At 43.8% G+C, this 12139-nt stretch overlaps 1 protein-coding gene and 1 non-coding gene across 2 annotated transcripts in view; one reads left to right on the top strand and one right to left on the bottom strand.

The window, feature by feature from the left end:
* Positions 1 to 12139, top strand: part of TRPM1 (transient receptor potential cation channel subfamily M member 1) — a 129856-nt gene that overhangs the window by 78454 nt on the left and 39263 nt on the right. The window contains exons 16-20 of the mRNA XM_010351263.3: positions 1887 to 1937; positions 2874 to 3014; positions 3884 to 3913; positions 7786 to 8078; positions 9802 to 10030. Of these exons, the coding sequence (XP_010349565.3) occupies positions 1887 to 1937; positions 2874 to 3014; positions 3884 to 3913; positions 7786 to 8078; positions 9802 to 10030 (744 nt within the window). The remainder of the gene's footprint in view (positions 1 to 1886; positions 1938 to 2873; positions 3015 to 3883; positions 3914 to 7785; positions 8079 to 9801; positions 10031 to 12139) is intronic.
* Positions 5242 to 5348, bottom strand: LOC120368277 (U6 spliceosomal RNA). Its single transcript, XR_005582463.1, has one exon. It is a non-coding gene; the product is annotated as a U6 spliceosomal RNA (small nuclear RNA).

The following is a 12139-nucleotide window of genomic DNA, read 5'->3' as shown; positions in this document are numbered from 1 at the left end:
AACGTACCCACAACCATCTGATCTTCGACAAACCTGACAAAAACAAGCAATGGGGAAAGGATTCCCTGTTTAATAAATGGTGTTGGGAAAACTGGCTAGCCATGTGCAGAAAGCAGAAACAGGACCCCTTCCTGACACCTTACACCAAAATTAACTCCAGATGGATTAAAGACTTAAACATCAGACCTAATACCATAAAAACCTTAGAAGAAAATCTAGGCAAAACCATTCAGGACATAGGTGTAGGCAAGGACTTCATGACCAAAACGCCAAAAGCAATGGCAACAAAAGCCAAAATAGACAAATGGGACCTAATCAAACTCCACAGCTTCTGCACGGCAAAAGAAACAGTCAGTAGAGTGAATCGGCAACCAACAGAATGGGAAAAAATTTTTGCAGCCTACCCATCTGACAAGGGGCTGATATCCAGAATTTACAAAGAACTAAAGCAGATCTACAAGAAAAAAACAAACAAGCCCATCCAAAAATGGGCAAAGGATATGAACAGATACTTTACAAAAGAAGACATACAGGAGGCCAACAAACATATGAAAAAATGCTCATCATCACTGGTCATCAGAGAAATGCAAATCAAAACCACATTGAGATACCATCTCACACCAGTTAGAATGGCGATCATTAAAAAATCGGGAAACAACAGATGCTGGAGAGGATGTGGAGAAATAGGAACACTTGTACACTGTTGGTGGGAATGTAAATTAATTCAACCATTGTGGAAGACAGTGTGGCGATTCCTCAAGGACCTAAAAATAGAAATCCCATTTGACCCAGCAATCCCATTACTGGGTATATATCCAAAGGATTATAAATCATTCTACTACAAGGACACGTGCACACGAATGTTCATTGCAGCACTGTTTACAATAGCAAAGACCTGGAACCAACCCAAATGCCCAACGATGATAGACTGGATAGGGAAAATGTGGTACATATACACCATGGAATATTATGCAGCCATCAAAAACGATGAGTTCACGTCCTTTGTAGGGACATGGATGAACCTGGAAACCATCATTCTCAGCAAACTGACACAAGAGCAGAAAATCAAACACCGTATATTCTCGCTCATAGGCGGGTGTTGAACAATGAGAACACATGGACACAGGGAGGGGAGCACTACACACTGGGGTCTGTTGGGGGGAAATGGGGGAGGGGTGGGGGGTGGGGAGGTGGGAAGAGATAGCATGGGGAGAAATGACAGATACAGGTGAGGGGACGGAAGGCAGCAAAGCACACTGCCATGTGTGTACCTATGCAACAATCTTGCATGTTCATCACATGTACCCCAAAACCTAAAATGCAATAAAAAAAAAAAAAGAAAAAAGAGAAAAAAAAAAAAAAAAAAAAAAAAGATACTCTTTAAGAAAATGGAACAGAAAGTATTTCACAACTTTCTGTTGGACAGTGTTTAACCATGACCAATTATGTTTTGTAAAAGAAAGAGGCCGGTATGGGTTACACTTCATCTGTCACAATTCATTAATCATATACAGTAGGGCAGGAATTTGCTCGAAGAGTTCAAGAAAAAATCTTATTTATTTATAGATGGGGTCTCACTCTATGGCCTAGGCTGGAGTGCAGTGGCGCAATCTCAGCTCACTGCAACCTCCGCCTCCCAGGTTAAGTGATCCTCCCACTTCAGCCTCCCTAGTAGATGAGATTATAGGTGTGCGCCACCACGCCCAGCTAATTTTTGTATTTTTAGTAGAGACAGGGTTTCACCATTGTTGGCCAGGATGGTCTCAATCTCCTGACATCAAGTGATCCACCCGCCTCAGACTCCCAAAGTGCTGGAATTACAGGCATGAACCACCATACCCAACCAAGAAAAATAAATTTAACAAACATGAATGCTTCTCTTTCAGAGACTGGGTCCACCAAACACACTTCATCTGCTGGTGAGGGATGTGAAAAAGGTCAGTCTACTGTTTCATAATCCTAACCTATTGGCATCTTTCACAGAAACATTTCTTAAGAGTGATTTTTAAATTTTCAAAATGTATTACTATTTCAGGCACAGGAGATAATGAATTCCTTCTTTCAAAAAGGGTCTATTTAAAAGAATGCAAAAGTTGGGTTTTTTTTTTTTTTTTTGAGATAGAGTCTTGCTCAGTCACAGGCTGGAGTGCAGTGGTGCGATCTCGGCTCACTGTAACCTCTGTCTACCAGGTCCAAGCAATTCCCCTGCCTCAGCCTCCTGAGTAGCTGGGACTGCAGGCACGCACCACCACACCCGGCTAGTTTTTTTGTGTTTTAGTAGAGACAGGGTTTCACCACGTTGGCCAGGATGGTCTTGATCTCCTGACCTCGTGATCCATCCGCCTCGGCCTCTCACAGTGCTGGGATTACAGGTGTGAGCACCGCACCCAGCCAAGGATAATCTTTTTTAAGTTGCAGGGTCATCTGAATTCATGACAGGGACACACTCAGTGACAGCTAGATCACCGGTTGATGCCAGCACAAGGCCAGGGCAGCCACTGGGTGGGGCTGGGGAAGGGGTGTCCTGGCCGCTGACCCGAGCACTGCCGTCTGTCCACGCAGCCTCTCTTCTGTCCCTCCTTTGAGATCTGTCACCCACTGCTCGTGCCTCTTGCCAGAAGCACTGGCAGGAGGTTCCTCAAGTCATTTTGTGTCCTGTTGATTGTAGCCGCTGTTCTTGGCCCTTTCTGCCACCTTGTTATCAAGGGATAGATGCTTTTCCCAGCTTGAATGTTGTTCAGTCCCCTACCCAGCCACTCCTTCCATGAACCCCAAGTGGGGGCCAGGACAGCCGCTTACGCCCGAGGCATGTGATGAGGTCCACACCGCGAACGCATTCTCACAGGGCCTGAGACAGATTTCTCTTCTTACAGAGCAACCTTCCACCCGATTACCACATCAGCCTCATAGACATCGGGCTTGTGCTGGAGTACCTCATGGGAGGAGCCTACCGCTGCAACTACACTCGGAAGAGCTTTCGCACCCTTTACAACAACTTGTTCGGACCCAAGAGGGTAGAACTTGGTGCCTGTGTAGTGTTCTATAGCTCTCGGAGTGACACGTGGTTCCTCGCTTGCTTTTCACAAATGGCCTGTTCAGAGCCAAGCCCTTTGCCCATCCCCAGCATACCTGCCCTGCCTCCTCCAACACTCTCAGGCCCGAGCCACAGCATTCTCCGGCTCCCCTGAGCACGTGGGGGCACCCTGCCCACCCATTGCATCTGCCCTCCTGTATCCACAGCAGATCTCCTCCTGGGCTCCAGGACTACTGTCTGCCCGCTCCAGCCTGTCCTGCCATTCCACCACTGTGCTTGCCATAACCTTCCAAAGCAAGGGACACGCCAGCATTCCCTGCTCCAAACCTCCTGGAGCCCCTCACTGGCTGGAGAATCGTAGCCAGACTCATTATCACAGCAGCCAAGGCCCTCCACCAGCAGGCCCCAACCCACCTGGGAGACCACGTACATGCACCAAAATCCAATCCTGTGATCAAATCAAAGACATGTACCTGCCATGTCTTTCCCAGTTATGAGTGCCTTTCCCACTCTTATCAAGAGTCCAAATCAAATGTCCGATCTTTCATGACACCCTCCCCTCACACCCCCGCTTCGAGCTCACCCAGCTCTCTGGGTGTCTTTCAGGGAACTTCTCTGCTTCTGCTTGTAATAAGGGGCATGTGTCTGCAAAGCTTTCTTCTCAATTAACTTCTGACAGAAGAAGAGTTTCCACCTTAAAGCACTTCTTTTCCTTGGATATTATCATTAATTGTTAATGATACAAAGTACTTTTTAATCAATATGTCCACTACCAACAGTACTACTAATGAACTACTAACATTGGTTATCGGACTAAATTGATGTTTTTCTTCCTCTTTCACCATGCAGCCTAAAGCTCTTAAACTCCTGGGAATGGAAGTAAGTAGAATTTGTTTTCTAAAGTTTTATAATATCTTGGTCAAATATACATAGCCCTTTAAGTTCTGTATTTGCGAATACAGCATACTACTCACCAAAATTTACTTAGGTAGGTGTCTTAGTCAAATTATATAAAAGGACAATACGTACATTTTCTTTAAAGGCGGTAAAAACTGCACAATTCATTTTCTAGAGCTAGCAAAACCACAGTGTCAAAAAAAAATAGGATAAACAAAAAGCTATAGAATAACACCACTTAGGTATGCAAAAATCATAAATAATACCAAAATAACTCAATAGACTATTTTCAAAGTGCTAAACAAGTAGAGTCCTCCAAGAATGCAAATATAATGCAGTGTTAGTCTTTAACATATTGCATCATATCAATAAAGAAGAAGGAAAGTATGAGATGACCATTTCTCAGTAGGTGCTAATGAAGAATTTGAAACACACGTAAAACATACTCCTTACTTTGTTAAAAGTATATAGTTTTCTCAGAATAGAATGGTAAAATACTTTTTTGGGATGATTAAAATACACGTATATCTTAGAGCGAGGGAAATGTGTGATGAGTAATGCAGACCTGGAGTCATGTCCATGAAAATCAAGAACGAGACAAGCACGTCCAGTACGGTAGACGTCATTATTCCCACTGGTCGCCAAAAGTGTTCTGGAAATTGAACCACAAGGCAAAATAAACGCTAAAGAAAGAATACGCAAGCAGGGGAGAAGTTATTATCAGCAAAAACATTTGGGGGGAGTTGGAAAATCCAGGAAAATCAACTAAAGTTCCCTCACAATAAGACAAAAGTACCAGAAATTACTTTTACCAGAAACCTTAAGAACAATGTCCCAGACCTAAAAATATTTAAATGGATGGAAGAAATGCCATATTATGGAATATTAGGATTGAGTCCTGGAAAGATTCTTTTCAAATAAATTTATGAGCTAACTAGCATCCTGATTCTTCATGGATTCAGTGTAGACTGCTTTCATTCTGTGTTGACAATTAAGACGGACCTTTAACATGGTGCTCCTGGAAGGGTTATGAGCCTTCCGTGATCTCCTGCTCTCTCAAACTCTCCATGTCAGGGTTTATTTGTTCCATGAAGGTTTGGTGGACTCACCTGTAAAATTACTGGATCCAGTCCTATTTCTTAGACGTTTACCTTTCACTACTTCATAATAGCTATTATAAATATAAGTCCATTCGGGCTTTTTATTTTCTAGCATCAACTTTGGTTATTTATAGATTTCTCAAGTGATTTATTTCGTCTAGACTTTCAAGTTCACTGGAGTAGACTTTGTTTTTTTTCATTTTTTTTTTTTTTAATATGGAACGCTTCACGAATTTGCATGTTATCCTTACGCAGGGGCCATGCGAATCTTCTCTTTATCATTCCAATTTTAGTATATGTGCTGCCGAAGCAAGCACTGGAATAGACTTTTTAAATGTAGTTTTCAGTCTCCTCGGTATTGTCAATTGTGTGTCATTTCTTGCGCCTTTTTTTTTTTTTTTTTTTTTCTGAGTCGAAGTCTCACTCTGTCACGCAGGCTGGAGTGCAGTGGTGCAATCTTGGTTCACTGCAGCCTTCGCCTCCTGAGTTGAAGCAATTCTCCTGTCTCAGTCTCCCGAGTAGCTGGGAATGGAGACACACGCTACCACACCAGGCTAATTTTTGTATTTTTAGTAGAGACAGGGTTTCACCATGTTGGTCAGACTGGTCTCAAACTCCTAACCTCAGGTGACCCACCCACCTTGGCCTTCCAAGGTGGGATTACAGGCATGAGCCAAAGCCCAGCCTCTTATGCCAACTTTTAAAAAATTTCTATCTCCTGTTTTTTTCTTAAGCATTCTTTCCTACATATTTTACTGGTATTTTTGCTTTATCAAGCAGCTTCCTTTTTCTGTTTCTATTTTATTAATGTCTGCTTTTATTTTTATTCATTTCTTCCATATACTTTCCCTAGTGTTATTGTATTGTTTGTGCTAACTCAGTTTGAAAGGAAAATTCACTCGTTTTCTATCTTCCCTGTATTCCTGTAAATGCATTACAGGTATAAATTTTTCTGAGCATTGTTTCATGGTATTCTGTAGGTTTGGATAAATAGAACGTTCCTTGTCATTCTTTCTAGGGCATTTGTTATTTCCTTTACAATCCAAGAGTTATTCAGAAGTATATTTCGGATTTCCCAGATACAGACTTTTATTGTTGTTACCCCACGGTTATTGATTTCAAATTTTATTCCTTGTATAGAAATTCCCTGTAATTTCTTTCAAATTCACTGCTAAGTAAGGTGTGTTTAGACTCTTACTATGATTTTAATATGTCAGTTTCTCCTGACGCTCCCGGTTCAGATCCCTTGTTACTTTATTGGTTTCTTTCCCTTTTCCTCACTGATTTGTGACAGACTTTTTTGCATTTTAGGAAAACTAACTCTTTGTTTCTCATATTCTCTCTCTGGCAGTTTTTAAAGAGAATTTACATACAATTAATATTTAATAATATATGTTATTGAAAGGTAGGCTTAAAATGACTTCTGTTTTATAACATCTCATTAGGCATTAGTTAATTTGAATTTTCAGTAGAGACGGGGTTTCACCATGCTGGCCAAGCTGGTCTCAAACTCCTGACCTCAAGTGATCTGCCCGCCTCAGGCTCCCAAAGTACTGGAATTACAGGCATGAGCCACCATGCCCAGCCCTTATTTTATCTTATATATTCTTGAAAATAATCTATGGTTATCTTAAAATTTCTACAGTGTTCATTTTTAACCTGTGCAGACCAACCTTTCCTATGTCACTTGACTGTAGCTTCACTGTGACAAAATTAGAAAATTAGAACAAAGAAATTTAAATTGGAGTCAAGATACTATAGTTTCCATTAAAATGTTATCACAGCTCATTATGATATTATAAAAACTGGGTCAGTAGTGAACAATTCAAGATAGGAATTGGAGGGCCGCGTTGTCCCCCATAACCCTCCACGCTGCAGCCCACTCCAACCGTGTGAATATTACCGAGTTACTCGGACTGAGCCACAACTTCCTAATCTGAGGAAATGGAAGGAATTCACAACCTTTCAGAGTCCTCATAAGACTAAAAGAAGATAACTTATGAGAACGCTGTTTGCAAAAAAGCAAACATCTGTTTCTGTTCTTCCATTGAATACTAAAGTATTAGCCTGGAATAGTCTGAGACCCACGTTTTTCGTGCTAGTTTTCCCAATCACGATCTGTCTTTCTTACACATCCTGATCCATTTGCAAAACAGTTCTCGTAACCCCTTTAGGAAATGGGAAATGTTGGCCTTCCCTTTTGCGCCATATGGGGAAAAGGACGATGCTCATTCAAAATGGAATGTTTGCTTTCTTAAAATACTGGAGGGAAATCTAAAACATTTTTCTCTAGCCCCTTTTGCATGTTTCTTATTAATTTCTGGTTCAGCTATGTCTGACAAACAAATGTTATTTTTGCTACACTGCAAAGACTTCCCCAAGGAAATAAACTGTGGACCTCCCCTCTTCCATGATGTTATTTGCATTTAATTTGGGAGGAGGTTTTGCTTGTTTGTTTTAGTTTTACAGCATCTCCTCAGCTAAAGGCTTCTAAGTAAAACTGCTGATTCAGCGATACAAGTTATCCAAACAGTAGCATGGCTTCTCAGTTCGTTTGGCTTTACATAGTTTACTTCTCATAATAAACATGTGCATCTTTTCAAAACAATTAATATGCGGAGTGGAAATGGAGGGTGTACTTCAGAAGCCTCTTCATTACCTGCGACAGAAAGGTGTCCCTTTCTCAGTGAGTTCTGGAACTCTCTGTTGCATACTTTTATGGCAAACCCATGACATCCATGTTTCTCCCCTCAGGATGATGAGCCTCCAGCTAAAGGGAAGAAAAAGAAAAAGAAGAAAAAGGAGGAAGAGATCGACATCGATGTGGACGACCCCGCTGTGAGTCGGTTCCAGTACCCCTTCCACGAGCTGATGGTGTGGGCCGTGCTGATGAAACGCCAGAAAATGGCGGTGTTCCTCTGGCAGCGAGGGGAGGAGAGCATGGCCAAGGCCCTGGTGGCCTGCAAGCTCTACAAGGCCATGGCCCACGAGTCCTCCGAGAGCGATCTGGTGGATGACATCTCCCAGGACTTGGACAACAATTCCAAGTTAGTGTCTAGAGGGGATTTAAAGACCAGGAGAGACGACCATCCTGGTGGGTGCTCGTCTCTGCAGGGAGGGGTGGCCAGGGTACTTCTCACTCAAGGACAGCGGTGGTTAAACCTCGTTCACAAATCACTTTGTCCGTCACGTCAGCATTTTTCTGTCTGTCTCTCAGAGGGATTTTTAACTGTCACTGTTTTTGCCTCCTGCCTTCTCTCTGCATTAAAATCGAAACTCAATCACAGTTCACATTTCCCGAACTCTGCACTGGTCCCCACAGAGGTTTCTGCTCCACTCAGTTGTGCTTTTCAGTATCCGCCTGTCTGTCTCTCCAGTTTGGGGGACAGCAGTTTGCCCTGTGACCCCACTTCTCCAGTGGAGCTAAAAGGATTTGATGTTCAGCTTGTTTAGTTTGTTACTTGTTAGGATGGAGGGCGGCTTCCAAGTTCCTTCCATGCCACACTGGAAACCAGCTGTTCCAGCACAACTTTATAGGAGCCTAAACTTGAGGTGGGCACAGGCAGCTCTGCCAACATCTAACACCTTTGTTTTCTGAAGTTCACTGCTTTTATTTTGGACTCGGTTATTTCTAAAATTACCAGCTGATTTCTAAACGTTAGGAATTCAGGACTCCCTAATAATGGGGCCGTGTCCACCTACCTCATGGGTTTGTCGATGCCAACCTTTACTTCCTAGAGTCCCCACATGGTGACATGTCATCACTGTGTGGCCCGCAGGAAGGCCGGGAGGTACTGCAGATGGCATTCCTCTTCAAGGACAGAGAAGGCCATTCTCCCACACATGATTCTGCCTTCCTCATCCTCTTCGACACTGGAGTAAAATCTTCTATAGACTAGAGAAACAAAAGCAGAGGCGGGTGATTGCTTCGAGATCTCGTCTTAACCATATTCCATTATAAAAAAGTCGAAGGAACTTGGATTGTTTATGGTTATCGCCAAATATTCGAGTCTGGGTCATGTGGGGAAGGCAGTAAACTTTATGCTCAAAATTCAGCTTCTGCCACCTTCTCCATGCCCCCAGACTTCTAACACTGCCCCCATCAGTCCTTAGGTACCCTCTGGCCTGGGCCCTATGACAGCTATGCCTTGTCTCTGTCATAGCACTAAGAATGTTGGCTTCTCTGTAATCACTGTGATAGTGAAGCGTTACACGCACAGAGAAAGGCGTATATCTGAAATGCCCAGTTGGTGACAGTCCACAGGTGGGACATGCCGGTACCATAGCACCTAGATCAGCTAAAATCCTAGTCAGCACCCGCCAGCCCTCCTGGGACCCCTTTCAGCGTCCACCTCCCCCCACTACCACCACTGGCAGCCCCGCTACTATAGCCTCCAACCCCACAGGTACTGCTTTTGAAGTCACTTTTGCTGTCTTTTCTGTCTGCCTCCCTGATCTGTGCACAACTCGAGGGAAGGGACTTTGTCTTGTCTCTGTGTCGCTGGGGCCTGAGGGACAGATGTGGGCTCAACCTACAGCTCCATTTGCAGCTGGAGCGGTCAGCTCACCTCCTGCCTGAGCTCCCAGCCACTGTCCCTGGCTGTCCCCCTTTGGGGACACATCTCTGGAGCTTCTTGCTTGCAGAGAACCGCAAAGCCCCTCCAGTGAAGGATTCTGTGTCCCATGGCTCCATTATTCCCTGTGGATACGCTTGTCAAAGAGCTTGTGACCACTGTGACTTCACCCTGGTCCCTTCTCTTCCCCCACCAGAGACTTCGGCCAGCTTGCTTTGGAGTTATTAGACCAGTCCTATAAGCACGATGAGCAGATTGCCATGAAACTCCTGACCTATGAGCTGAAAAACTGGAGCAACTCGACCTGCCTCAAACTGGCCGTGGCAGCCAAACACCGGGACTTCATTGCTCACACCTGCAGCCAGATGCTTCTGACCGACATGTGGATGGGAAGGCTGCGGATGCGGAAGAACCCTGGCCTGAAGGTGCGTGCAGTGCACTGGGAGGCGGGCCAGGGCCACAGTGACAAACAACTCCTGCCAGTGTGAGCTGAGCACTTCCTGTGGGTTATTTCATGTCTTCCTTTGAGCAACACCCTGAGGAAGATGCCAGGGCGATCCCTGTCTAACAGACGAGGAACCCAAAGCTTTGAGATGACGAGACATTCCTAGGATCTTAGCTGGTCAGCATGGGATCAGGACCCTCACCCTGGTGGTCTAAACCCAGAGCCCCACCTGACCAGCCCACCTGGCTCCACAAACCCCTGCCACAATCAGAGTCTCCTAACAGAGCCCCCGTAACTCAGCAGACACACACACCTGGTTGAATGGTCTACCCACCATTAAGGCAGGGACTGGAACTTATTTCTGGATTCCCTTATAACTGAGATTGTATATTATTTTAACTGGTGAGGATATTTTCATGACATGGGAGAAAATTACGAGAAAATACGAAGCTATGAAAGGGTTTGAAAAATATGTAGTGGGGTGAAAACTGTATTGCAATCAAACCCTATCTCTGGGGTTTACTGCTGTTAACTACTAGGATATCTTGAGAAGAGGTTCTAGTCTGCAGATAACTCAACAATCTAATGGCAGTATTATACCTACCTTAGAGATCTCTGTGAGGCTAAAGAAAAGACTATACAAGTTATACCGTGTAGTATGGTTCCAGCAAATAGCATTTTGTTTCTTAGAAATATGAATGTTATGCCTAATTGTCTAATTCTATGTAATATGCTAAGCTGATATTATACATAACTTAGGATATTCATACACAGTTTTCAGAATACCAAGACTAAAGAGCTCTTCAAGGTTTTCAGGAAACTAAAGTAGATCACCTACAGGGGGATGAACATTGAATTGGCATCAGACTTTTCATCAACAGCACTGAAACCCGGAAGGCAGCAGTGGAGAAAGGCCTTCACAGTTCTGAGGGGAAAGCATTTGGAGCCTGGAATGTTTTTAACCCAGGCCAACTATTTAAAAGCATGAGAAGGAATATATGTTTAAGACAGGCAAAGACTCAAACTATACACTTTCAACCTCCCCATTTAGAAGAATTAGTTCAGTGGGTAGTCTAAGCCAAAAAAAAAAAACAAACAAAAAACAAAAAACAAAAAAACTAAACATTACAACGAAAAATGTGGAGTGGAGTGTAAGAAACAAGACCCAAGATTTATAAATTGCCATACAAAAGCTGTGCAGCCAAGAGAAAGGCGGTCAGATTAAATGAGGCCAAGGAGTCTGTGTGATCCAAAAAGGAAGTGCTCAAGAATAGAAATGATTCCGATAAATAGAATGACTAAGAAGCCACCATATGTCAGAAATACAGGTTAGGGAAACAAAGCAATTTATAACCCTTAACAAGAAAATAGAAGGTGAATCCATACATTTTAGGAAAAACAATAAAGTTCTGTGAAAGGTCAAGTTCGCCAGGTGCGGTGTCTCACACCTGTAATCCCAGCACTTTGGGAGGCCGAGGCGGGTGAATCACGAGATGAGGAGATCAAGACCATCCCGGTCAACATGGTGAAACCCCGTCTCTACTAACAATACAAAAAATAAGCTGGGCATGGTGGCGCGTGCCTGTAATCCCAGCTACTCAGGAGGCTGAGGCAGGAGAATTGCCTGAACCCAGGAGGCGGAGGTTGCGGTGAGCCGAGATCGCGCCATTGCACTCCAGCCTGGGTAACAAGAGCAAAACTCCGTCTCAAAAAAAAAAAAAAAAAAAGGTCAAGTTCAGTATGATTCAAACTAAAGTTTAAAACGATCTGGAGCCATTGGTAGAGTGTAGAAAAACACTTATAGAAAGGGAAGCACAGCCGCGCAAAGGGGTTCATGCCTGTAATGCAAGCATCTTGGGAGACCAAGGCAGGAGGATCACTGGAGCCCAGGAGTACAGGGCCAGCCTGGGCAACATAGTGAGACTCCATCTCTATAAAAAAGCATTTTTTAAATTAGCTAGGTAATGGGGTACATACTGTAGTCCCAGCTACTCGGGAGACTGAGGTGGGAGAACCAGTTGAGGCCAGAAGATCAAGAATGCAGTTAGCCATGATTGTAACACTGCACTCCAATCTGGGCAGCAGAGCA

The sequence above is a fragment of the Saimiri boliviensis genome, chromosome 5, assembly GCF_048565385.1.
Source record: "Saimiri boliviensis isolate mSaiBol1 chromosome 5, mSaiBol1.pri, whole genome shotgun sequence".
Lineage (NCBI taxonomy): Eukaryota > Metazoa > Chordata > Mammalia > Primates > Cebidae > Saimiri > Saimiri boliviensis.
Note: the sequence above shows the minus strand (reverse complement) of the source record. Positions and strands in the feature narration are given on the sequence as shown.